The sequence below is a fragment of the Beauveria bassiana genome, assembly GCF_000280675.1.
Source record: "Beauveria bassiana ARSEF 2860 unplaced genomic scaffold BBA_S00078, whole genome shotgun sequence".
NCBI classification, from domain to species: Eukaryota; Fungi; Ascomycota; class Sordariomycetes; order Hypocreales; family Cordycipitaceae; genus Beauveria; species Beauveria bassiana.
This window is the reverse complement of record NW_007930913.1, coordinates 23,131-48,784: the sequence shown is the minus strand read 5'-3', so window position 1 is coordinate 48,784 and position 25,654 is coordinate 23,131. Positions and strand designations below refer to the sequence as shown.

Genomic DNA, 25,654 nt, shown 5'->3' with positions numbered 1-25,654 from the left:
ATATAAGCTTATAATAATTTAAAATAAAGGTTAAAATATATAGTTAATAATATTATATATATAATTAAATTAAATATAATATATATACTTATTTTATAGATATAAAAATTAATAAGAAAAGGATTTTAATTAGTTATAAATATTTTTTTTAATATTAGTAAATTATTAATAGTTAAAGGGTAATAGGTTAATAAAGGTATATTATTTACTTATTTATACTACTTACTTATTAACTATATTATATTTAATAATAATTTTCATTAAACTAGATCTATAGTTACTTTAATCTATACTTTATTTAATCTTTTATAGTGTTATTTACTTTTAATATATTAGGCTTTTAAGAAGAATAGAGAATTAAAAAAAGGTATCTTTAGTAAGATTTAAACCTATAATCTATAGACTAACCTATATAAAACTTCTTAATATAGACTTACTATATTATAGAGGTAAAATTATTTAAATATTAAATATTATAATTATAAGTAATAATAATAATAAAGTTTTATGATTTATTTAAAGATATATATAAATAATATAAGTTTAAATATATTTATATAAAATAATTAACTAATAAATAATATAAAATATAATCTTTAATAATAAATTAATATTTAATTTATAAAAAACTATTAATTCTTAATAAATATTAATAATTTATTTATAAATTTTAGTTATAATTTATATAATAATAAAGTAAATAAATCTGGTAATTCTATTAACTATTTATTTAGTTTAGAATACAGAACTTATTAGATAAATAAGCTAGTTTAATTAGGGTTAGTTAATAGTAATAATTAAAAAGTAAAAGAAGTTATTAAATACCTAAAGGTCTTTAGAGGTTACCCTTATAGGGGGTAGGTACCTTAGCTAGTATATAACTAATATATAGATACCTTTTCCCATTAGTGTATCTCGTGACGTCCCACATTTGACACTAACTACCTACCTGTAGGTGAATGCTTTAACAGGCGTTTCGTCACTCTCGTTCGGGTGACCGCCTCTTAGCCTATCCGGGTTTCCCACCTCATATTTGTCTCGACTTTTTCAACATTGTTCTATACTTACAATCTCCCATTCTCGACAGCCTTACTGCGACTCGGCGATCTTATGAATACCGACTGTATGGTGGAAATGTCCTCATTACAGTATCAGCAACCCGACAACGTCGCTTTGGCTGTTATGAAAAATTTGCAAGACCAGCATGACTGGACAGAGCTAAAATTTATCTACACCAAGGGCTCAATTAGGGCTTTGATCAGAGGCCTGCCCACAAAGCGATTATATCTGCATCCAGATGATCAGATTGTGGCGCTCGCACAAGAGCAAGTCACTGGTGAACGGGTGACAAAGAAGCCTGTGCAAGAGTGTGTACTTCCAGTTCATTTGTCCGAAAAGTGGTCTCTCGCAGACTACGCGACCGTTTTCGACTCGTTGGCAAACACAGGTACACGGGAGAAGAGGATTATACTTGCAACACTACACGATGACTCTACAGTCGTATATTACGTCATGCAGGAGGGCATGGTGAAGCCACGCCAGAATTAGGCCTCATGATTACCAACGTACGTCTATGGCACGAACACAATCTTGTGGACCTTCATACGGTCAAACATTTCATATCCACTGACTGCCTCAGACAGCGGCATGATATTATCAAACATGAATCTAGAGACACGTCTGTGGTCAGCACTGTTATCGTCGTTGGCTGAGCGGTTTGCGCTTACTCGACATCCTTTTGCTTCCTCTCAAGGAGAGCAAGCGCTTCAGGGAAGATGGAACGGACTGGACATCGGCCCATCTGGAACCGCACATTTTTGCTAAACTCCAGTAAGTACAACAATGCCTCATGGGGCAACATGTTCTACTCACGCGTAGCCGTCAGCACCAGTCCAAGGAATCTATGAATGGCATCAGTACTAACTCCAAGCTGCAAAGAAACATCAAGCAAGGGAATACACGGCATCTTACCTCAGCGTTGTGAACACCTATACTGCTCATGGCACCAAATGGGCGCACCAACTCAAACGCCGTCTTCAGCGCAGGGGATAATCCCACCACCTCGACGACAAAGTCTGCGCCGCGGCCGCCCGTTCCATTCCGAACTTGCTCTTGCATCTTGTCAATTCCAACATCGAAATTTAGTGGCACAGCGCCAAGGCTCTTGGCCATCTCCAGCCGACGGTCGACATTGTCGACTGCAAAGACCTGCTTGGGTTTGAGGTCAAGAGCGCTGATAATGGCGCAAATCCCGACTGGGCCACATCCAATGACGACAAAACTTGACTGTGAAATGTCGATCTTTGGTCTCAGCTCCACGGCACTCTTTACACCATAATATCCGGTGGGGAAAATATCGGCCATCAAGATGAGGGCCTTGTCGGAAATGGACTTGGGTGCCTGGATCGCAGTGCTATCCGCCATGGGGATGCGCGCATACTCGGCCTGTCCGCCATCGAGAACGGCGGAGCCGAATAACTTGCTATGAACACAGCGAGAAGTTGCCTCATTTTGGCAATAAAAGCATTCGCCGCTTTCGAGAGTCAGAAAGAAATGGGAACGGGAACATGGGCATTGCGGCGTACCAGCAAGACGTAAACGGAGACACGACCTTGTCGCCGACTTTGAGTGTCTTGACGTCTGCACCGGCTTCCACCACTACGCCAGTGAATTCATGGCCCATGATGAACCCAGTGCCAGATTTTTGGTGCCCGCGATAGACATGGAGCTCACTATAACCCGCGTTAGCTAATAGAGGAAATTGTACACGCTCGTTGGGGTAGGGTGAGGCGATGCCGAACTCACGAGCCACAGAGAGCGGTAGCTTGTACCTTTATGATGATATCACGGCCATCACTGACTAAGCTGAATTAGTTGAAGTGAATATATCTAGATGTCGGCGTGTATATGGCCAGTGTGACTAACCCCGGGGAACGGGACGGGCTTGAACTGAGACTTTTCGGGGACCGTCGAAAACGACGGCTTTCATCGTGGCCGGGATATCCATGGCGGGCATTTTTGGACTCCTCGAGCTGGTGATGACAAATTCAATCTTCGATTCTGTCGCGGACTGTTGAACGAGTTTGCTGCGGTGCTGAAACAGCTTCTTTTAATAATGCAGTGAGGTTTAATTTTCAGTAGTGTGTACCCCCATACTGACTAGCGTGCGGGCAGGTTGAGTGGCTGTCAGAATGGCCCGATGCTCGGCACTAACAGAGAGCCCTCCCCCGCCATTGGAATTTCCGAGCATCCCGAGCAGAAGCCGGCCGAAGCTGAGACGTCCTCCAATGTTGCGGAGTAAAAAAAAACTTGTACTAATATCTAGGTAGGCACTGTGGGGGGTTGTGGGGTCAGGCAAAGCATAACTACCAACGATGAAGGAGATTGGGAGTAGGCATAATCGAGTGTATATCAAATTTCATGACAGAACGCCATCTTTCGGAATTGTTCGAAGCCACGCCGGAGATGAACAGATAGGATCTGGGGGCAAGATGCTCGACAAGTACGCAGAGGCTTGCAGGTTATCCGTACACAAATTTATTTAGTTGCGGACGCTAGCAGGAACAGGAGGACTCGTGTAGCCCGTCTCACGCGTGTCGGACTTGCTCCATGTTCCTTGAGGAAATCACTGGGTACGGTCGTCGTTTGGATGTCCGTGCTTCCCGCCGTCGCCGTGTCACACAGGCCAAGGCTTGCGGACGGCATCGCAACTTCGCCAGTGGCTGGCCTCAGGGACCGACCCACCGGGATAAGAACGGGCCTAAATGGAGGGATCGACAGCCCCAGAACTAGTCGGCTCTCCAGATGTACATTCGTGTCCCGGGTTGTTCTGGGACGAGGAGATGTGTCGAGCGCTGCAAAGTAGCGAGGATGGCTTACTAGTATGAAAAAAAGAACAGTCGTAGTTCCATGTCGAATGTCGTCAACGATTGTAGAAGCAAGCACACATGACGGAGGTCAGGTCACTACCCGTTTTTGACAAGAATTTGTTCTGTTTGTTGACGAGAAGGCGTGCATCTCGAGCCCGACTTGATTTGCCGGAAATGGAGAGGTGGTGGCGGCAAGGGATGTATGTAAACATCATTGTCAACGGCAATGCAGAAAGCTTCCTAAATAACTTTAGTAAATCATTCTTCGTCAAGAAGGGGGCGAGCGGGGCAAAATGGGAGAAGCCTGGGCCAAGACAGTGGCGTACGGCTTTCAGCTAGCTGTGACGCCCGCCATTGCTTGCACTTCGTCCCTCTATCGTTGAGAGACAGGCCGTCTTTGCAGAGTCAGAGTCGCGGCAAGCGGGGCACTGGTCGTGGAAGGCCACGAAGGCTTAGCAAGACGGATCGATTGGGCTCTAGAATCCCGCAGTCAAGGATAGAAAGGGCAGGCTGGTTTCGCCCACTGTGCCAGTGTGGGGAGAGACAAGAAGAGGAGTTGCTTTTTTGTCTCGATGCTGGCTGGCTGGCTGCTTGTCATAGAATTATCGTGTTGTACAGCAGTGCTTATTTCAAATGCCAACCCTTTTTTATGGGTTCGTAGATGAGCTAAAGGCATGTCCAGGAGGTATTGCTGTGGTGTATGTAGTCGAGGTCTTCATACTGGAATGCTCTTCGGGCACTCACTAATTCCTTTTTTACTGTCTTGGCCGTGTCTTATTACTTCTCATATCAAGCTCAGCTCTCCAGATTGTACGACACGGTTCGCGGCCCCATGACCGTGGGCCAGAGAGTGGTGCGGAGACGGCCGACTGCTTCAGCGGCTCCGAAAAGCCCAATGTGCTAATGATGCAGAAGTAATTGTCGTTATGGAGTCCAGACTGAAGCTGGCGTGATCAAATGTTAGAAAGCAACACTGGCAAACTGGCGAGGACAAAAAGAATCGGTACCAGCAGTTGCACCAGCACTTGATCTGCTCCTGCGGCTAACAAAATGGTTGATTGTATGCATAACAGCAGGGATCCGTGCGGGGTATTTGCCCAACGGTGCGAATGAGCAGGCGAGAGAAGGCAAGCTCTCTACATGGCTGTACATGAATGAAGCAGCACAGTGATTGCATGGCCGAATTGGCAATATCAAGCTCGGGACTCGGTCTGCCAAATAAACGGCGAAGCCTGTGTTTATTGGGAAGCACCTTGACTGCAGTCTGAGGGGGCCCGGCTTAACTATCAGTATTGACCACCAACTGGTAAATAGCACTGGTGGCCGAAGGCCGTGTTGGATAGCCCTTTCAAGGTGGTGTGGGGGCCTCTTTGACAGCAAAGGCAAGATGTACCTGGTCAAAAAACAAGACTCCCCCACATTCTGGAGTGCCTCCCCGCTACTCATTCTATGTATGTAGGATTGCCCTGCAACGCTTTATCAGTCAAAGTTCGGTTCCAGCCTTTTAGGCGCGGCTAAACTAAGTTGGGCCATCGGTCGTCCGCCGCGCTGTGATATTAAGAGCCTCATTGCCTTCATGGATTCCTGGGAATCACAGAAGACCCCCTACTGTTTGAAAGGCTTGATCAGGGCAAGCTTGTTTTCACGCCCTCAGCGCAGTGTATCCTGTCGTCCCCAATCAGTCAGGACTCTGTAGCTGATGGCTGCGACCTGACTCGGAGCATACTCGCAATTGATAATACTCGAGGCTTTCCGGGTGCCTCTTCCCGCGATCAGTGGTTTTGTTGTATCTGCCTCCTTTGAGTCCTCCTCCTGCGCATTTGACTAGCCAGCTTTCGAAGGATCACGCAGTGTCTAAAAAAGAAAAACTCTACAAAAATAAGTAGCTTCGACCACCGCGACTTCTGCAGCTGCTACTAATGACGGGCCAAGCTAGCCACCTGCGGGTTGCTGGACACCACTATCCCAACAGCATCATGCTGCTGTGCCTGAAGCAATATAGTTTTGTCCACTCGTCTTTGCACCAAGTCTGTAGAACACATTGTACAAAGTACGCCATGCCATATTTCTCTCCAGAGACTGCAATTATCTATCAGTACTCCTAGACGCCAATCGCCGCTGGCTCTCAGAGGTCTTGGGCAGCAGGTTGAGACCAAGGAGTGGGTATGATCGGTCCAAGCTTACCTAGTTTATCATTCGTGGCTTTGAAACCAGGCGACTCCCCCGCTCCCCAGACTTGGGGCTGAGAGGTCAGCAAAAAAAGGGGATCGGGGAAAAAGGCCCCGACGAGACAGAGACTCTATGTAGCCGGCATTTTGCGCCGCTACAGCGCGCCCGCCAGTGTAAATACAAACTGGGTGACTGCTAACTCTGGTTAGTTTGGTTCTTTACCCCTGCCAGTTGCCAGCCAGCCCTTCAACCCTCCGTGCCTCCCTCCATCCTTCCATCCGTCCTGGTCCCAGGTGGCAGTCGAGACAAAAGCGCTAGACAAAAGCGCTAGACATGGTTCTCCCCCACACATCCATCTACAAAGTAAACCCATTTTGTGAGCTCGTGCAGCTGTTGAAGGCTGCAGCCCATGTACTGAACCTCTTGCCCAGTATCCGAAGCCGCATTGGAAATACATGCGAGCCGCCGCCGACGCATCCACCGTAATGGCTTGATCTCTCCGTCTCGTCAAAGCAGGTATGGTCCATGGATGCCACGAATCCACTGCTCCTGGGACTTGGCTGGCAGGGTACCTTATTTGTCCGGAATCAAAGCCTGCCCCGGTCTCCAGATTAGCCAGCCGTGGTTCTGAGGCTGAGCGACCCAAGAGGAGGTGCGTATTACTACAACCAAGCATACGGTCAGACTAAAGAGGGGGGGGAACCCCGTGCTTTTCCCGGAGCCATGTGGATGGGGGAGCAAGGCAGCCCCAGAAAGTTGATCCGGCAGATCGAGAAGGCGATGGAAGAGTTGCTCAATTCGTTGGGGCTTCCTGGTCGCCCACCCCAGACAACACAGTCTGTTACGTGGTAGCGCCGGTCTGCGCAGTTAACAGTCTGCTTCAAGTGGAACGACTCCGTACAGTAACTTGTATCAAGTACCTGATTGCGATTGAGTGTGCTGCAACTGTTGTTTGTTGCCCTCCGCATTTTTCCCCAGCCGGCCTGCAGAGTAAAATTACCCCATACATGGTAAGCAATATATCCGCCCCAATCTCCTCCTTTGCCTAGCTTTCCTTGCCCTTTGAAACAATTCCTGTATTTTGGTGCCAGCTCCCATCTCTCGGATACGCAGCCGTGGTCTTGCCATCTTGTTCCTTGCCCGAGTGCAGCACCCTGCACTCTTCTGTATGCACGCACCCAAGCGCCCCATCCAGATCTCTTCATGTTCGGCTTGGACTCCACGGCACCTTTCTTGGGGCACCCACAACCGAATCTATTTCTTTTATTCCTTTCCCCTCTACTTCTTCCTCTGCTTGTGCCCGCCCTCCATTTTGCTCAACTTCACTGTTACTCAGTCTTTGTGTATCAACATACTGCTTGTTTCATCTTGACCAAACCCAGCTAATAGGTGTGATACAGCGCTTGCTGTCTCCTACACTCACGGTGCATGATACTCCCCTCTTGTGTGTCAAGTACAGAACGGCTCCCGGGGCTGAATGGCCAGAGAGCCTGCCTCGTGGCGCCGATTTCTTCTTGCACGCCACTTTCAATACCGCTAACGTTTGTCTACCATCAGATTGGAGACGCCGCGCTGGTACAGCTCGCGTATCCTTGTTATTAGACAACCATACGTGAACATAGGTGGCGCTGCTGACGAGATTTGCTCCCTATCAACATTGGCGTCATCTCACCTGGCTGGCCAGCCGAGTGCCACATCTGGCCAGCGCCCTGTTCCGTGGCGCGTCAAGCATCGTCCGCGCATGAGAAGCATGTTAGCGCTCATCGCGTAGTTTGTGCCTTGCCCCTGCAGCAGATCCGTCAGTCAGTCTGTGATTGACGTTCCACAAGTGCTTGTTCCAAGGTGTTGTGGAAGGCGCACCGTCGCCGTTCGCACTTAGACCAGCCATCTGCACCACTTGGCCCCGACAAAGCTCAAATTCTTCCTGATACTATCCCTTTCCTCTTATTGTCTGCCTCTTACGTATAAGCTGTCAATTCTGTTTTGGAAGCTTTGCAGGACACGTCCAAATTATTCTGGCAACCGACAAATGCATCTGTTACCGACGCTATAGCTGTTTCTCAAAGCAGGTTGCACTGTTACACATTCCAGACCCTACCTACGATACACCAGGGAATAAGACGATTTCGGTTCTTAACAGTACCTCGAGCAAGTGACAGGCGAGTGTCTGCTGCTGCTTCACTACACAGCACAATGACGGCCGTACAAAAACGTCATTCGCGAAAGCAAACAGTTTCCCTGGGTCTCGAGACGATTGCATTTCGAACTCATTCATCAGCATCCTCTGCGATATCACAGCACCACGAACAGACGACTCTTAAATTTCACCGTACGCCTGGCGCTATATTGGAACCTCAGACAAGTGACCTTGGCCAGGAAAGAGTTCCAAGAGCATTCCTTGCTTCCCGAAACGAGGCTATGAGTTTCCCTCTGTCGGAAAATCAACGACTTCTAACTCTGCAGCCAAACGCTGATTCTAAGAACCACTCCAGTCACCGGCAGACTCTCGCTCCGCCCACTAGCATCACATTGGCCGGGTTGGACAGACGGCCCCCGTCCGCTGTAGCGTCTCTTGAAGCAAGGCATTGCCAAGGATCTACTACGTCGAAGGATCCGAGCCTCCAGCACTTAGCAGCAGATGCTCTTCAGGCTGTGAGACCGCCGCGAGATACAGCCATTTCGCTGCCGCAGCTCGCCAACGACATTTCCATTTCTACGCGAAGACTATCTTTGAGAGACGACCACTTGCCAAGCTTGTCCACTCTTTCACGAGACGCTCCGAATTTTAGATCTCGCCTCAAATCCGAAAGTCAATCACCTCCACCACTGCTGGTGCCGGCAAATGGAGGGCTGCCTCCGTTGCAAATGGTTTCACCTGGATTAGAGAGCCTAGGTCAAAGCTTGCCTTCCATTCGGTCAACGTTTGGTGACATCAATAGAATTCCTCCTATTGAGAAGGAGCCATCAAGATCACCTACTCAGATTCCAAAATGTCCCACCTCACCATCAGGTACTATCCCTCGGCTCCCTCCGATATCAGCGAGCCACGCATCGCCACCCATCTCACCGAACGATGGATATCGAAGCAAGTTTCCGTCACCACACTCTATTGCATCGCCTGAAGGCTCTTTTGGATATCCTCCTCGCGGCTCTAGCTACGGCACATCTCGAACAGGCTCTGATGGAGACACGGCACATTCTCCCTCGACTTCGACACAGTCTCATATGAGCATCGACGGCATCACAAGCGGTTCGATTGGCTCGTATATTTGCACTTTTGATGGCTGCAATGCTCATCCATTCCAGACGCAGTACTTGTTAAATTCACATGCTAATGTCCACTCTTCGGCTCGTCCCCATTACTGTCCCGTCAAAGGCTGTCCCAGAAGCGAGGGCGGCAAGGGATTCAAACGCAAGAACGAAATGATCAGACACGGCCTGGTGCATGACTCTCCAGGATACGTTTGTCCATTTTGCCCAGACCGTGAGCATAAATATCCTCGTCCAGATAATTTACAACGGTACGTATACTTTAGCCTCCAAGTCACGACGCATCGTTCGCTTACTCGGTCATCCTAGACACGTCCGTGTTCATCATTTAGAAAAAGACAAAGATGACCCTTTGCTACGAGAAGTTCTGTCCCAGCGACCAGACGGCCCAAATCGCGGGCGTAGACGGAGGGCTCCTGCTGCATAGCCCATCGTTGTCAAACCGAGCTGCAGGCCGAGCTGCAGCATGTTCTTGTATTCCGTCGCCTGTTGCAAATTTGCTGAGTATTCGGCCCCGCCTTTACTTAACACCGGTATTCTTCTTTCTTTCTGCACTGTATCTTGGTTTTTATATGCTTATCATGACGTCATTTATTTTCGGTTTGGCAGCTAGCTGGGTTGGCGTTCGAGTCGATGTTGATTTTGTAGGGAGACGATACCACGAAGACACAGATGCAAGTCAAATATATATTTTTTTGTTCACCTGCGACTATACCCAACACACACTGTTTTGCCGATTTCTCTGTCCATGTTTAATGTGTATCCGTTGTATGTGTCTCGCTCTGGCTATTACTCTGACTGGTATGACGACACGTCACCAGCTCTGCCATGAACCAACTTGAACGGGTGAGTCGCTGAAAACATCCATTTCAAGGGATGTAGAGGTGTTCTGAACTCCAATCGTCTCAACAACAAGCCACATCTGTCCCGAGTGTGTCCGCTCCGGCTCAAGGTCAAATTCTGGCGTTCGTAGTGCAGCTGTGGACTCGACAAAATCGCCATCACCCGACTCAGCAATGACGAGCTGCTCGGGACCCCAGCCGTGCGCGAGATAGACTCGGATCATGAGCGAGGACGGCTGTCGTATGACCTCGTCTTTGGCGTTCTTGGGACCGACGCTTCGAATGCAGACGCTGCCTCGGGTGAGCCAGGAAACCCGGATTTGGGCACGCATCCGCTCCTCTCGTTCGGTGAGCACTAGCGGTGTGAGGGATTTGCGCAGACGACCAGCTGCATCGGCCGGGATGGACTCTAGTTCAACGTCCGAGGTGGACGATACTCTGAGGGCAAAGTTTGCAGTCTGATTCGCTTCAAAAGTTGAGCAAACCAAGGTATAGATGCCGGGATCAAGTTTGGCTATGTTGGCAACGGCGCATCCTTGTCTATACTCTCCGGATGTTCCCACTAGATCCTTGACGCGAATAGACGTCACTCGCTTACCGGATGCCCAGACGAGGTCGACGTGAACGTGTACGTCTTGGTCGCCCGTCATGAGTAGAATGGATATGGGCCCAATTTGTGTCGTAGAGATTTTATACTGAGGGTTGATGAAGTAGGTGGAGAGAGATGAGTTGCCTCCTGCTGTACGTCGAGTCCATGTGCCCTCAACTTCTTGAAAATGTGACATTTCTTCTTGCGCCTCACGTAATTCAACGGGAAGCTCAGAGAAGACGGTGAGGGTGAAGTTGTAGCTCTTTAGCGGCAGTTCCTGTTGATCCAGGACAATGGTGTATCGTTTGCCCGGCTCTGTCTCTAATCGGGCCAGAGTCTGTGGTGAGTCGACGTAGGGCCCGCGATATAGCTGGTCCTCACTAGTCTGTACTCTTTTGCCGTTAGTTTCGAAGATGAGAATGCTCATGTACCCAAGCTGCTCGGCAACCGCGGCCATGGAGCCCCGGCGATGCCGCATCATGACCAGCTCTTGGTCGACAAAGTGGCGGCTGACTAGCATCCAGACAAGGCCACCTCTGAGGGAAGTAATGGAGTGCTGTACATTGCGAACCAGCGATGCGGCGAGGTGCTTTGGTGGTGTGCTCCAGTTGAAGTGTCGATCTTGACGATGCGGGAAAAGCTTCGGATTCCAATTCAAGTACATGGATTCGAAATGTTGTGCCACGTCCTCGAATGCAACCCATAGTGTGCCGGAAGAGGATAACTCCGGTTTGTGGCTAGATTTGCCTCCGTCCTGGCCAATCTCGGCCCTCGGGGACTTTTGCGGCGTGGACCAGCCCGCGCCCGTCCACACGGGTCCGTTGCACCACGGGTTCTTAATCAGTAGTTTTCGTGTACCGTTAGAGCAGTCCATATCGAGAACGGCATAATCATGCTCTCCAACTAAACCCATGACTTCTTCCTCCTCCGCAGATATGCGACCGGTTCCAAGAGTGACTACCACGTCCTGTGTCTCATGGGCAGCCTTGATCCTCCTCCAAGCTGTGCTCAAATCGAAGTCTTCTCTTTGGAGAAATAGTTGTTCGGGGATCCAGCCTGTAAGTACCCAAAGATCGGTGCCAGAGTTGCTACCTGGGAAGTCGTAGCCGCCACGTACTTTGAGATAGGCCTTTTCCAGGAGCGCTGGCCAGATGAGTCGGGGATTTCGTCTATCCACCACGAACAGGGTCCTATCGGTTCTCGAGGCGGGCAGTCGGTCATCTATCTCAACACGTCTCCAGCAACCGTTGAAATTCATGCGAAATACATATTTTCCAGAGGCCGATATCTTGGGGTGGCCGTTATCATGGTCGAATGGGTAAATGATGGAAGAGAGCACCTATTCGATTCGCGCTTCAGTATCGTTGTAGCATCATCGAGACGGCGCAAAAGGGCTTACCGAATGCGGGCCCGTCAGCATATCAATTGCCGCTGAAAGGCTAGCCACAACAGAGCAGTCTGTAGTTACGTCTTGAACCAAGTTACAACTCTGGGAGGGTCTCATGAGGGCTTCCAGGTCGCTATTAACAGGTAAATCGTGTAAATCCTGTGGCCTCTGCCATGATGCAAAATTCTCAGTTTGGATTGGCGACAGGCTGAATCGTGTCTCGTCGCTAGCAAAGAAAATCAGCAACATGTGCGCGAAAGATGAAGCACAGTTGCGTACGTGAACAGCTGCTGTCCCGATTTGTGCTGGAACTCAGCATCGGACGGGTCTTCATCCCATGGCGGGAACTCATTTCCATGCAAAAGCGACGATTGGCGCAAGATGTCGGATCCATTGCGTTCGGGTGGCGCTTTGGGAAGCTGCGTTTTGAGCTTTTCCGCCTTCGCGATGAGCGCTTTGCATCTCTGGCGAAAGCGAGCAGCATCCTGCTTGCTAGAAGTAACGCTCGCAGCTCGCATATAGAGCTCGGCTGCCTGAATTGCATAGTCCAGCGCGGCCTTGCCGGTTGAGGTTGCAGCTAGAGCTTCAGCGGCCTACCCCAGGAGGTCAGCTGCAGCGTAGAGCAAGGCGGGGTCTGGCCCATCCCATTTACCTGCGCATCTTTCTCCATGCTTGTTCAATCAGCGCGTCTCATGGCATCTTTTGCAGAAATAGCAAGCGAGGTGCAAGTAGGTGCTGAGCTTCAAAATTGGCCGAGCTAAGGTCGCCAGCTAGCAAAATGGGGCAGCGCGGGAGTAAGTTTGGTGATGCATTGAGTAGTGGGATAGTATCCCGATATAGGAATATCTCGGTTTGTTGGCAAAGTGCATCTCGGCTTCAGGTACGGCAGCGCCAACTCGCCACACGGGTTTCGACGGCAGACACCAAAGCTATGTGAATTTGAGCTCTACAGTGACAATAAATTGTTGTACAGGGATCTGGTGCGCGATGTCGAGAATGAAAGCCGATGGCACGCGGACCTGTACTGTCGTTGCTTGTGCAATCGGCTGTTTACATGTGATGACCAACCGCTGCGAGGCAAATGCGTGATTTGCGGGTTTGGGGGATACACAAATCCGTTGAGCTATGAGGCGACCAATGATGCAGTCCCAAGAGACCGTACATAGTTCACACTGCCAAGTCACTTATACTCGGGCATAGGCGCGGTATATGTTGGATACAGCCACTGCGATAAGATGTGATACTCGCTCGTCGGCGGAAGGCTCGGCTGTCTGGCAAGGGCGCGGGCGGAGAAGCAGTCACAACGGGGGCACTGCGTGATTAATAGTAAGAAGCCTGCTTAAGCTTATTCAGAACAACTGCTATTCGATTACCTTTCTAGGGGCCTACCTAAGTATTTCACGGTCGCAAGCAAGACTGGTGATGTAGCCTTGTAAATTGCCCGGCTCCAGCCTCCAGAGCCTGTCAGAAGGCTCTGATCACTTGTCTCCCGCCCATCCGTTCCAAGACTACCTACAGCGCCGCACACGTTGAGGGTCTGTGGACCAACCGAGGTCACCACTGGTAACAAGCCAGGAGATCAATGACTGATAAACGCTAATTCATTTACGGACGAATACAATCTACTCCAGGCGGGTTTGGCTAGATTTGGCTGGCAAACTAGGTATAGGTAGTTCCTTGGCCCGTGTCTGTCCAGTTCTTGTCTTGTATCAGTAAGCAGGTACTTAGGGTAGGTAGGCAAGTGCCCAGGTGCCCAGGTACATAGAAGTACCTAGGTACCTAACCATCGAGCGCACCAACGCGCCGACTTGGCCCACACGGCTGCGGGACCGAGGTCCAGTGTGCTTGGTGTCGGAGCACCACGGTTCAATGCATTCATTCTCGCATTCATTCTCGCCGGCTGAGCGAAGCTTGCCATTCCCTCTTCCCGAACAACTCTCTGATTCTATTCCATTATCGCTCTTCGCCAGACTCAAGGACGCGACGCAGTCTCTCATTCCTCTCAGGCCCCCTTGTGTTGTCGCCATCTTTCACTCATAATATAGCACGCACCGCCACTAGCCGGCAGCTGCAATGACCGGGCAATCGAAGCCTGTCATTTCGCCATGGGGAGGCGCTGTCGCGGGCGCGACCGGTGCTGTCCTTGCCAATGCCCTCGTGTATCCCCTCGACATGTTCGTCTTTTCGCCAATTACGCATTTTTCAGTTCAGCAGGCCGGCTGGAGCTAACCACGGCCCTTCATAGTGTCAAGACAAAGCTCCAGGTTCAAGAACCACCAAAGCCCGGTGCCGCCGCCAGCGATAAGGATACGCCGCATTATTCCTCAACTTGGGATGCCGTTTCGAGAATTCTCAAAGACGAAGGCGTTGAGGGTCTTTACACTGGTATGGGCGGATCCTTACTCGGTGTTGCCTCCACCAACTTCGCGTATTTCTACTGGTACACAATCGTCCGCTCGGTATACGCCAGCTACAGCAAGAGCATTGCCGCCAATTCAACCGCTACCGAGCTGTCTCTAGGTGCCGTTGCTGGTGCCCTCGCCCAGCTTTTCACAATCCCCGTCGCCGTTGTAACGACTAGACAGCAGACTGCCAGCAAGATCGATCGCAGAGGACTGCTTGCTACCGCTAAGGAAGTCATCGAGGGCCCAGATGGCGTAAGCGGTCTCTGGAGAGGATTGAAAGCCAGTCTGGTTCTGGTGATCAACCCAGCCATCACATATGGCGCCTACGAGCGTCTCAGAGAGACTTTTTGCCCCGGCAGGACTAGCATCAAGCCTTGGGAGGCCTTCCGTGAGTTTCGTCTCGCAATAACACTCGTTATTTGCGCCTAATTTGTGTTCCAGTTCTCGGTGCAACTTCTAAGGCACTGGCAACCATTGCTACACAGCCCCTCATTGTCGCCAAGGTCGGTTTGCAGTCCAAGCCTCCCGCGTCGAGGAACGGAAAGCCGTTCAAGAGTTTCGGGGAGGTAATGGCTTTCATCGTGAAAAACGAAGGTCTGCTTGGTCTCTTTAAGGGCATCGGACCTCAGATTATGAAGGGATTCTTGGTGCAAGGAATCCTCATGATGACCAAAGAAAGGTAAATTGCCGGCGTTTTGCCCTTCCAGCCACACCTTACGCTGACCATTGTGACAGAGTCGAGCTGCTTTTTGTCCTTTTCTTCCGATGGCTTGCGAATCTTCGTTCGAAAAAGGTACCACAAGCCGCCGCCGCTATCACTAGTCAAGCGGCGACAAGCGCAACATTGCTTACCACCAAGTAGAATAGAGTATCTAGTGTCTTTACAGGACTATTAGAGAGGCTGCGTTCGTTTTCATCCCACGTACTTGTTGTCTTTTTTTTTCTTCAACTTGACGTGTATTCGTGCTTAAGTAGTACATTCGGGTTAGGAAGATGTAAAATACATACCAACCTAAAATGGCAAACCGGACATATTAGAAGTATGACTAAGCAGACGAAGACCACCTGTTGCCTTCTGTGCCTACGTGGAGGAAGCATGCATAATTAGGTCAGCGTCTGCCCCACAGTCTCGCTAGGGCTTTCGAATTCACACACATTTTCCGCTTGCTTCACATAGCAAGTTACGTCTCATTTGATCGCATACCATCAAACCGCAGCCATGGCCAGTAAGTTGCTATTCAATGACTCGAATAAGGCCGTCAGATTTCTGACCTTGTTTCCACAGAGTCAAAGAACAGTTCTCAGCATAATCAGACGCGCAAGGCGCACCGCAACGGGTTCGGTTCCCTCATCATCCTACCCATTTTCGTCAGTCCTAACTCTTCTACAGTATCAAGAAGCCCAAGACCTCGCGCTACCCTTCCCTAAAGGGTACCGACCCCAAATTCCGCCGAAACCACAGACACGCCCTACACGGCAACATGAAGGCTCTGGTGCGCAATGACCGACGACTCCTCTCCATTCAACTGCTAACTGCCACGACAGAAAGAGGCCAAGGAGGGCAAGCGCGACACTGTTTAAATGGGTCTGTGAAGTTTTAACGGAATAATGCATAGGATGGGATACAATTGAGGTTCCCAGTCGACCTCTCCAGCTTGACTGTTCCAAGGCTGGTCAATAAATGAAAAGAAAAAATCATTCACGGCTTTCATTTGCTGATCACATCACATTGTCTCGACCCTTGTCGATTTTAACGATGCTATCACGGCTGTTCAACCGAGTGTCTCGACTGGCCGACCCTACGAAACGAAAACCGGATGCTTGTGCAACATCTTAGAGAATCATGGGGCCACTACCAGAGATTTGACTCAAACGAAATGTCCTCTAGCTCTACAGTATTGCTCAGTAAATCACCGTCCTGCGAACTTCTTTGCTGGCCGCACCCTCGTAAACCGTATCCACTGTAGGCATTGTAGGCATGAAGATTCTGAGAGAATGACGGACATCTTCAACTGAACGCTGGACACTATCTCTGGAGACTCTACACATGTCGGCATAATCTACGAACGAGGCCACTTTGCATAATGGAAGGGCGACCCCTGGCGTCGCGAAAGCAGCTTAAATTGTCTGAATGCGGCGATTTTGCATATTCCAGAATTGGACTATCACACTGCTCAGACGTTAATGCCTCATGAATATCTTTTCGAATGAAGTGCAGCACGGTTACCCTGCCAAACATCCCAAACGCCAAACGTTACGTCCATCGGATGGGGACTGTGTGGCTCGGGACGGACTAAAGGCGCATTACCTAAGACACCAATATGGAGCAAGCGCTGAGCCTTGGGCGCACCACGCTGTTTCGACGCAACTCCACCTCTTCTCAACCTGGAAATCCCCTTTCTCCGTGGTTATTGGTTGTATCACCGACGATATATCCCTAGGGGGTCGGTTTCCGTTTGCCGGGCAGCAGACATTCTTATTTTATTTCGAGATTTTTTCATGTTTATTACAGGTACATACAGCTCTGAGCGCCGATCTTGCCACCCCAGGCCTCACCTGACACTTCCGCGCAGAAATTCCTTTCGTTTTGTAACATGCGATAGTCTGACTGCCATATCCCCATCAGAACTCCTTTGAGGTCAGCAGTTTGCTGCAGGAGTCAAGCAGATTTATCTTCTCGTTAATTATTGGGGTCATTGCATCCCTGAACACATCTTTCTGGATCTCAGCCGTCTTCGATCGAACGAACAATGCTCAACATGTCCGGGAACCACATCATCGGGAACCGAAACAGCACCCCTGAAGCGAACTCGGCGTCTTCCTTGCGACCTCCTTCTTCCAGGGCTGTAGGCTCTGCCAGCTCTCTTCGCGCATCTGCCGACATGAGTTCCATCTCTGGGCCAGCTCCATCCAGTCGTATTAGACCATCGTCAGACTTTTATGGCCAGTCGCAGCAGTCTCATGGTCAAGGATCTTTCGATACCGATTCGCAGGATAAGATTGCTCAGCAGTGGATTGCCGATATCGATCAATATGAAACGACTCTAGAAGAAATGGCTGCTGCAACGCTGGACCAGGACTTTAAGGATGAGCTCAGTGCTATCGAGCAGTGGTTTCGTGTCTTGAGCGAGGCCGAACGAACTGCTGCTCTTTATGCCCTGCTTCAGCAAACAACTCAGGTCCAGATTCGTTTCTTCATTCAGGTTTTGCAGCAAATGGGCAAAAACCATCCCATGTCCGGCGTGCTCTCTCCCGCTACCTTTGATAAAGGTATGGTTCATATAGCTCTCGGATATCAGACAGGAAACTGACCAGTATCTTTTAGATCCCATGTCTAATCGACTCAGCGATGCGATGAACAAGCTTTCGGTCGATTCATCCCGAAACTCTTTCACCCGCGCCGCTGCTAGCACGACGGCTCCAGGCAAGCGCCACTCTGTCTTAGATTCCTCGACGATCAATGCCATGTTTCCAGATGCTGCGGCCGCCATTGCTACTGAAAAGGCTAAATTCACCCAGCAAACTGGAAACCCGCCGTCATCCAACAGGAATAGCGCAGCTGTTGATCCACGATCGTCGCTGGGTGCTCTCCAAGACTCTCGCGAAGCAGCTGGATCGGGGGTCTCCCCATGGGGCTCGGACCCGAACAACGCCAAAGCCTCTGCTTCCCAAACTGCCATGGGCCAATTCGCGCAGCCTGTGTCGTCAGGAGGCTTGCGATCACCGCTACCTCAACTCGGAAATAACGCCACTATTCAGAACACCACGCTCGCTGCACCCGAAAAGAATCCGTCTGACCTCCCGATGCTTTCCCCTTATAACGGTGGAGGCAGCGGGAACTGGGCATCCATGGTTAATACGCCAATGACATCCACCTTCAACACCAACCAGCAGCCGGGCTCACAGGCTGATATGGTTGCAAATGCGACTGCAATGAAATTGGCTGCCCTCTCCACCGTAAACAATCGCTTTGCTCTTGATGACGCTCGCAAATACCGAAGAGCTCGTTCGAACGATGCGCCCGGAAGCAACCAAATATCGTCGGCCCCTGCTCATGCTCACAGCCTTAACATTCCCGGTGCCAACGTCGTTATGATCAATGAGCATGGTCAAGTCTTAAGCCGAGAGCAGATTCTCGCATTGCAATCTCAGCAGGGGCTCGGGCTCGGCAATCGCGCGCGACCCAGCTCCCCTGGTCTTTCCATGCAGCAGCCTATGGGACAAATGGCACAGTTTGCCTCGCCTCAGCACAATGGCTTTTTGAGCGCATATGACGGTTCTGGTGTCATGGCCAGTAGTATTCCTGCCGTGAATCTGGGGCAATTGGCTTTGGCTGGACATGAGGGCTATCTGTCAGACCACTCGGATATGGTGCGTGGACGATCGCCCAGAGGCCGTAGAGGTAGCTCAAAGCCACCAGAGGATCCTACGGACCCGACTCTGCTCCAGGATATTCCAAGCTGGCTTCGCAGCCTCCGCTTACACAAGTACACGGATAATCTCAAGGATATGAAATGGACCGATCTCATTGAATTGGATGACAAGGCATTGGAGGATCGCGGAGTAAATGCTCTCGGTGCTAGGAGGAAGATGCTCAAGGTATTCGAACAAGTCAAGGGTACGTTCAATATCGCAGCCCGACGTCGACATACGCTCACTGCTGACATCCTATAGACGCCAAGGCTGATGGACGCATTGGTTAATGTACATTCTGCAGGTACAGGGTGGACATGGCGATGATGCGTAAGCGATGTGAAATCTGTTTCCATCGACTAGTTAGCATCATGGCCTAAGGGACGTATATTTGATGAAGCTTCAGACGAGACAGTTTTGATATGATACTAAAGCATTGTTGCAACTCTAGATTTGCGTTCAAGTTTCTGAATGTAAATATGCATCGTCTTGTAATCTAATTTGAGCATGTTGCGCGAATCTCTGGTTCTACTCGCTACTTGACAATTCTTGTATCTACAAAATGCTTGTTCTGTCTCTGTGAACTAGACCCGGAATGTGGGGCTTTTAGTAAACTCGCGGCTCCGATTTTCATTTCCATCTTACTGTACACAACACAAAAACGCATGAAACACTTGGAAGCCTCCTTCACTACATCTCGCCAGTACAGGCACTAAACTTTACCCCTAGTGCTTATATACGGCGATGTTTCTCGATACGACCTTGCAACGCTAGGCGCGTGCTACATGGGCGTCATTGTGCCTTTGGCATCCGGCTAAGTTGTTGAGACGATGGCTAGCCCTGCGCGCGATGACAAATCTGACGCGGATTCCGATCTTGAGGAGCTCCAGGGTGACATTGCGAAGTTTGATGAATCCGTCCGCGAATTTCTAGCCTCCCATGAGGGTAGTGGAGATGGCCATACCTACGGTAGACCATCTCGAGGAGGAAGGGGGTCTCGTGGTCCAAGAAAGGCAGCCAAGCCCAGAGGCGATATCACTGCGCGCCTATCTAGGGTTAACCAAGCCTTCCTGACTGGTGACTATGATCGCGCGTTGGAGCTCGTCTCGGAGGTAATCCGAATCAATGCGGAAACGTTCCAGGCTTGGACGGCTCTCGCGTCAATATTCAGGGAGCAGGGCGAGTTGGACCGTGCTCTCGCAGCGATGATGTACGCTGCACATCTCCGACCGAAGGACATCGGCGGCTGGATGTCATGCGCAGCGTATGCACTCAATAACTTTGGAGGAGATGAAGAGGCAAACATGAAAACAGCAAGACTGTGCTTCTCGGCAGCTCTTAGGGCTGACCCGCATAACCGGGAAGCAAGACTGGGCAAGGCAGCCGTGTGCCATAGCCAAGGTCACTATTCGCAAGCAATACTGGAATACAACTATCTGCTAAGACAGAGACCTGCGGATCTTGACATTGTCCGGAAACTGGCAGAAACATGCGCCGATGGAAAAGAAAATATTTCTAACAACGCATCTGCAAAAACGGCATACCGGCGCTTCTTCGACTCTGTAATACCATACGGACCGGGAGATAGGTTCGAAGGACTTTGGTACGATATCGGCATTTATGCAGACCTCTGCGCGTCCAGCGGCAGCTACCGCGAAACCATTAAGGAATTGAAAGCCCTTGCAAGGTGGATGGTCGGTCGGGTGTCTGAGCAATACTGGGATTATGTCCAAGATGATGACCGTGAATGGGATATCGACAGTAGTAGGCGAAGCCAATGCACTGACTTCACGGATTCATTGTTCTCGCCGTCGCGTTATGGTGAATCTCTACCACTCGACCTCAGGATGAGACTAGCCATGCTACGCCTTAGACTCCTGGATAAGGGTGAGGCTATGGTAAGCTACAGAAGCAGCTCAACTTGTCTGCATGCACCACATCGCTTACAATCACCAGAGACACCTGAACTATCTTGACCATTCCACGCAAGATACTAGAGACTTCGTTGGCGAATTCCCAGCTGTCGCGTATGATCTTGCCGAGGAACTCATGAAAAGCGCCGTTACAGATGTCGCCACAAGTATATTAGAGATTCTTCGCGAGACTTCAAATGCTCCAGACTCTACTATATTACTGCAACTCGGCAGGTGCTACATTGCAGCCGGAGAGCAGCCAAAGGCAGAGGAGTGCTTTCTTGCTGCCATCGATGCCGATGAAGATTCGATTGATGCCCGCATTGAGCTAGCTAATATGTACGAAGAGGCTAAAGAAGGCGAAGAGGCTCTCATCCTGGCAGCAGAAGCTATGGCCCTGCAAGATGCGCGGCATCACCAAACTGGCCTTGGAAGAACGGATATTACCGGCCGTTCAACTATTCATCAAGGGGAGATCCGACGTCGCATGTCACAGACTATTCAAATTGCTGCCAATGCTGGAATAAACAAGCAATTGCACGTTCCAAAGCGCTATAGGCCAAAGCGATTAGCGGGTGCCGATACATTGCGCCAAGATGAGCAAGCGCGTGCGATCAAGTTGTCGAAGCAGTATGATATCGTGAGAGACTTAAAACTTCGAATCTCGGAAGGACAAGTCAATCTCACTGGACAGTGGATGAATGCATCACGGGACTTAGTTGACGAGTTCAGATCCCTGAAACGTTTTTATTCCTGGGACAAGTACCTCCACTTTCTCGGAAAAAAACAAGTGTCTATGTCGATGCCTTCACAAGCGCCAGATAGTGAATTGTCGCAGATGTATGAGCGTTTGACGCGATGTAAGTATAAATGATATGTGCAGTACTATTACAAGTCTGACATACAGATGCAACCAGCTCTCGCACCACAAGCCGACAGCAGTGTGGCAGGCATTCACCAAGGAATGCACCAGGGCATTTCCTTTGACAACTGGCTCAACATCTTCCTGGACTATGCTATTGGACTGGCCATAGACCATCAACGAGAGGAGGCTTATCAGGTGTGTGAAGCTGCTAAAGACTCGGTGGTTTTTCAAGCTTCGAGCTATGAATTTCTGATTCACATTGCATGGACCGGTATTTGATTTTGCCCCTTCTATCTCGATTGACGACTCTAATAAGCCTAGTTTGTGCAATTTATACCAACGATGAGGAACGATGTGTTGCGATTGCCAGACATTTGATGAGGAACGGTGTCATGTCCGACGCGAATCGGATGTTTGCTCTCCTTTCGAGATTATGCCAGTCACCTGTGTCTTGGTACACTTCGGGTCCGGCACAGAAGTTTATTCTTCGACAGATCCGGGCTATTGACAACAGCTACGAGCAGTTATTTGCCACAAACTTTGAACCAAGTGAGGCTGGGGAAGCCACATTTTCGAGAATCGACATGGATGTCTGTCTCCTAATGCTCTACGGTCATATATTATTTACGTCAACAAGCTATACATATGCTATTAGTGAGTTTTCTAACTGAACAGATATCAGCGTTGGTCTCATCGTGTATCATAGGCTATTTCTTACGAGCAAGGTCACTGGATCCCAGGAATCCGATGGTCAACCTGAGTTTAGGTTTGGCATACGTTCATTATGGGTTGAAAAGACAGTCAACAAACCGGCAGTATCTTCTTCTGCAAGGCCAAGCTTTCCTTGCTCAGTATTTTGAGGCGGGCGAAAGTGAGGGAGCAAGGCCGCTTGCGGAGAGATATTACAATACAGGACGCCTTTTTCAGCTCCTGGGTCTCAGCCAATTAGGTTCTAATCTCTATTCCAACGCGATTGAGGCTAACAACGCGGAGCATCACAATACCGACATTGACACTCTGGTGGCCATCAATAGCTTCATGTCATTTTTAGCTGCTGGCAACAAGACTGCCGCGTTTTCCCTGCTAAAGAAGAAACTAATACTGTAAATATGACTATTTCAACTATGAGAAGTCTCTATTCCCATTCTTTTCGTCAACATCCCTCAGTGTGTAATCCTGGGTACTGCATTCTTCTGCCGCATCTCGTGTTGGGCAGTAGCGTGGAGTCAGTTGATGGGTCCACCCCCACATCAATCCTGACAGGAATAAACTGCCCTCTATCAACCTGTTATCTGCAAACCAACTTCAACCAACTTCCAAGGCAAAACGGCTGGCAAGATTTGCGCATGGTAGTCGCAAATGGATTTACTGACACCCAAAAAATGCCGACTACCGCGAAAGGACAAAACAATGTATCGACTATACTATTGCTCCTCGCTACGGCGTCAGGCCTCCATGCGACCGAGCAGACACGCGTCACTCAAGCTGAGACAGCACCGAGATCAAGTTCAGGCGGGTCTATAACCGGTACAAGCCAGTGCGAAGCGCGTATGATCAATTATATTACACACACGCTGCCGCAACTATGCCTTACCAGCAGCTGGTCAAGCACAGCAGCCGTGGCGGAGAGCACACCGCCGTTCACAGCTACTGAGCCTACACCGACTGGAGATAATCTCACTCCAACTGTTGATGAGACGGGACCGGTCGAAATTCAAGATTCAACTACGATAGCTCAGAAAGCTTCCGGATCAGCAGACACCGACTCGACAGCCGAACCTTTCATGTCATTCGAGGACTGGAAGAATATAATGCTACAAAGGACAGGGCAAACCCCTCAAGATCTCAAGCAACGGAAAGGCTTAGACGTGCACAACGACGGGCATCAAAGACCCCGATCATACACAGGAAGTGATATGGGGGACGAAGGAGAAATTTCTTTAAACTTCGGTGGATACGCGGAGAAGGTAGATGCTGAAGATGTTTATGATGGCGGTGGGGAGCACCCCGAGGAGTCCTCTTCCGAAGCTGGACAGACGACACTCCACCGCAGCAAGGATGCGGGTAAAACCTGCAAGGAACGATTTTCCTTTGCGTCATTTGACGCCGGAGCCACCATCCTCAAAACAAACCCCGGCGCCAAAAATTCCAAGGCTATTCTGGTCGAGAATAAAGATACATATATGCTTCTCGAATGCGCAACGCCAAACAAATATGTCATTATCGAGCTGACGGATGATATTTGGGTTGATACCATTGTTCTGGCCAACTTTGAATTCTTTTCCAGCATGATACGTCATTTTAGAGTAAGCGTCAGCGACCGTTACCCCGTTAGAATGGAGAAATGGAAGGAACTGGGGACATTTGAGGCGAGAAACTCACGCGACATACAAGCCTTTTTGGTCGAAAACCCGCAAATATGGGCAAAGTACCTAAGACTCGAATTTCTCACTCATTATGGCAATGAGTACTACTGTCCTGTCTCCTTGGTACGAGTCCACGGGTCCCGAATGCTCGACAAGTGGAAAGATAGTGAGATTGGGCCCGATGATGATCACGTAGGTGAGATTGAAGGCGTTGCAGAAATCGGAAACACCCTTCAAGAAAACTTATCCAAATCAGACGACATCAAGGAGAATAACAATATATCCGCAAATGTCGCTCATATGTGTCCTACTATCGAGGCAACGCCATTCCCACTGCCCTCATTAATATGCCTGGTGGACAAGCCTCCGACTTTCATGAACAATTCGGTTGTGGCAAATGAAGATCTTAACAGCGCACAATACGGAGTAGTTGTCGATGATCAAACAATCGAACTTGAGCAACGGCAAATCTCTGCAACCGCGCAGGAAAGCTCAGGCCATACCGCAACATCGTCTACAATTTACAAAGACGCAAAATCGGCAAGCGAATCGAGCACAAATCCCGAAGATGAACAGCGTAGCGACAAGACTGCATCTAAAGGCATGAGATCTGCCACGACGGAAATGACTTCGTCCTTATCGCCTGCGGCCGTTACGGGGAAAATTCCGGTGGCCTCCGCCTCGAGTAGCAGGTCTAGAGTCAATGGAACGAGTATTGCCACTCCATCGCCGCCAACAATTCAAGAGGGTTTTTTCAACTCTGTTACCAAGCGCTTACAGCAAGTGGAATCAAACCTGACACTGTCGCTCAAATACGTCGAAGAGCAGTCCAAACACGTACAAGATGCTTTTCAAAGATCCGAGCAAAAACAGATCCTGAAAATCTCTTCAGTCCTGGCAGAACTAAACCAGACAGTATTGGCAGAGCTGCGAAATTTTCGAGATCAATACGATCAGATCTGGCAGTCAACCGTCTTGGCTCTGGAAAGCCAGAAAGACCAGTCGCAACGAGATATTCTAGCGCTTAGTTCTCGGCTACATGTACTGGCAGATGAAGTTGTTTTCCAGAAGCGCATGGCCATTCTGCAGGCCATTCTGCTTCTTTCCTGTCTCTTGTTGGTCATCTTCTCCAGAGGAGTTCCAATACCTACACTTGGTTCCCTATCAGACCAGGGAATGGGCACAAGTGAAGCGTTTGCGGAGATATTGGCCTCAATGCAGAGGCCCGACATGTATTCGAGCGGATCGCCCGAGTACCCGCTCGATGCGCGAACGCCAAACACACCAGAACCCCATGCGACAAGTTCTCCTGAGCGGCCCATGGCCAGCTCTCAGTTGAGTATGGACGACTATGGTTATCAGCGACCGTCTCCTCCTTTGACACCCAATACCGAGCTGGACGATGGTGCGTCGGATTGGCAGACAAGCAGTCATTCTTCAGCCGTGCAGGCAACGAGTTACGACAAGGGGGCTCGGCATATAAGCTCTCGTAAACCGCTACCTTCTTTGCCAGAAGATGTTTCTTCTCCTGGGCGTTCTTGACGAAAGTCAAATCTATTATCTCAC

At 49.7% G+C, this 25,654-nt stretch overlaps 9 protein-coding genes across 9 annotated transcripts; 6 read left to right on the top strand and 3 right to left on the bottom strand.

The window, feature by feature from the left end:
* Nucleotides 1-1,134: 1,134 nt before the first annotated feature.
* BBA_09984 (uncharacterized protein) lies at nucleotides 1,135-1,548 on the top strand (the record flags this gene model as incomplete). The annotated part of the gene is made up of 1 exon (XM_008605081.1): nucleotides 1,135-1,548. One exon carries the CDS (start codon nucleotides 1,135-1,137, stop codon nucleotides 1,546-1,548), a length of 414 nt encoding a protein of 137 aa, XP_008603303.1.
* Nucleotides 1,549-1,571: 23 nt separating this feature from the next.
* BBA_09983 (alcohol dehydrogenase GroES-like domain-containing protein) lies at nucleotides 1,572-3,016 on the bottom strand (the record flags this gene model as incomplete). The annotated part of the gene is made up of 7 exons (XM_008605080.1): nucleotides 1,572-1,668; nucleotides 1,728-1,820; nucleotides 1,873-1,901; nucleotides 1,972-2,533; nucleotides 2,586-2,732; nucleotides 2,806-2,860; nucleotides 2,926-3,016. 7 exons carry the CDS (start codon nucleotides 3,014-3,016, stop codon nucleotides 1,572-1,574), a joined length of 1,074 nt encoding a protein of 357 aa, XP_008603302.1.
* Nucleotides 3,017-7,316: 4,300 nt separating this feature from the next.
* On the bottom strand, nucleotides 7,317-7,790 carry BBA_09982 (uncharacterized protein; the record flags this gene model as incomplete). Its single annotated transcript, XM_008605079.1, has 4 exons — nucleotides 7,317-7,363; nucleotides 7,394-7,420; nucleotides 7,462-7,574; nucleotides 7,711-7,790. 4 exons carry the CDS (start codon nucleotides 7,788-7,790, stop codon nucleotides 7,317-7,319), a joined length of 267 nt encoding a protein of 88 aa, XP_008603301.1.
* A 441-nt stretch (nucleotides 7,791-8,231) lies between these two features.
* Nucleotides 8,232-9,735, top strand: BBA_09981 (C2H2 type zinc finger domain-containing protein; the record flags this gene model as incomplete). Its single annotated transcript, XM_008605078.1, has 2 exons — nucleotides 8,232-9,559; nucleotides 9,618-9,735. 2 exons carry the CDS (start codon nucleotides 8,232-8,234, stop codon nucleotides 9,733-9,735), a joined length of 1,446 nt encoding a protein of 481 aa, XP_008603300.1.
* Nucleotides 9,736-10,122: 387 nt separating this feature from the next.
* Nucleotides 10,123-12,796, bottom strand: BBA_09980 (PALB protein; the record flags this gene model as incomplete). Its single annotated transcript, XM_008605077.1, has 4 exons — nucleotides 10,123-12,078; nucleotides 12,139-12,352; nucleotides 12,406-12,719; nucleotides 12,779-12,796. The coding sequence occupies 4 exons, from the start codon at nucleotides 12,794-12,796 to the stop codon at nucleotides 10,123-10,125; spliced, it is 2,502 nt and encodes an 833-aa protein (XP_008603299.1).
* A 1,403-nt stretch (nucleotides 12,797-14,199) lies between these two features.
* Nucleotides 14,200-15,393, top strand: BBA_09979 (peroxisomal carrier protein, putative; the record flags this gene model as incomplete). Its single annotated transcript, XM_008605076.1, has 4 exons — nucleotides 14,200-14,300; nucleotides 14,372-14,919; nucleotides 14,973-15,210; nucleotides 15,267-15,393. 4 exons carry the CDS (start codon nucleotides 14,200-14,202, stop codon nucleotides 15,391-15,393), a joined length of 1,014 nt encoding a protein of 337 aa, XP_008603298.1.
* A 357-nt stretch (nucleotides 15,394-15,750) lies between these two features.
* On the top strand, nucleotides 15,751-16,112 carry BBA_09978 (ribosomal L29e family protein; the record flags this gene model as incomplete). The annotated part of the gene is made up of 4 exons (XM_008605075.1): nucleotides 15,751-15,757; nucleotides 15,817-15,868; nucleotides 15,922-16,024; nucleotides 16,077-16,112. The coding sequence occupies 4 exons, from the start codon at nucleotides 15,751-15,753 to the stop codon at nucleotides 16,110-16,112; spliced, it is 198 nt and encodes a 65-aa protein (XP_008603297.1).
* A 1,178-nt stretch (nucleotides 16,113-17,290) lies between these two features.
* On the top strand, nucleotides 17,291-19,234 carry BBA_09977 (SAM domain-containing protein; the record flags this gene model as incomplete). The annotated part of the gene is made up of 3 exons (XM_008605074.1): nucleotides 17,291-17,801; nucleotides 17,857-19,149; nucleotides 19,206-19,234. 3 exons carry the CDS (start codon nucleotides 17,291-17,293, stop codon nucleotides 19,232-19,234), a joined length of 1,833 nt encoding a protein of 610 aa, XP_008603296.1.
* A 540-nt stretch (nucleotides 19,235-19,774) lies between these two features.
* On the top strand, nucleotides 19,775-25,630 carry BBA_09976 (RNA polymerase III transcription factor tfiiic; the record flags this gene model as incomplete). The annotated part of the gene is made up of 6 exons (XM_008605073.1): nucleotides 19,775-20,842; nucleotides 20,901-21,717; nucleotides 21,775-21,917; nucleotides 22,070-22,271; nucleotides 22,405-22,825; nucleotides 23,044-25,630. 6 exons carry the CDS (start codon nucleotides 19,775-19,777, stop codon nucleotides 25,628-25,630), a joined length of 5,238 nt encoding a protein of 1,745 aa, XP_008603295.1.
* Between the last annotated feature and the right edge of the window lie 24 nt (nucleotides 25,631-25,654).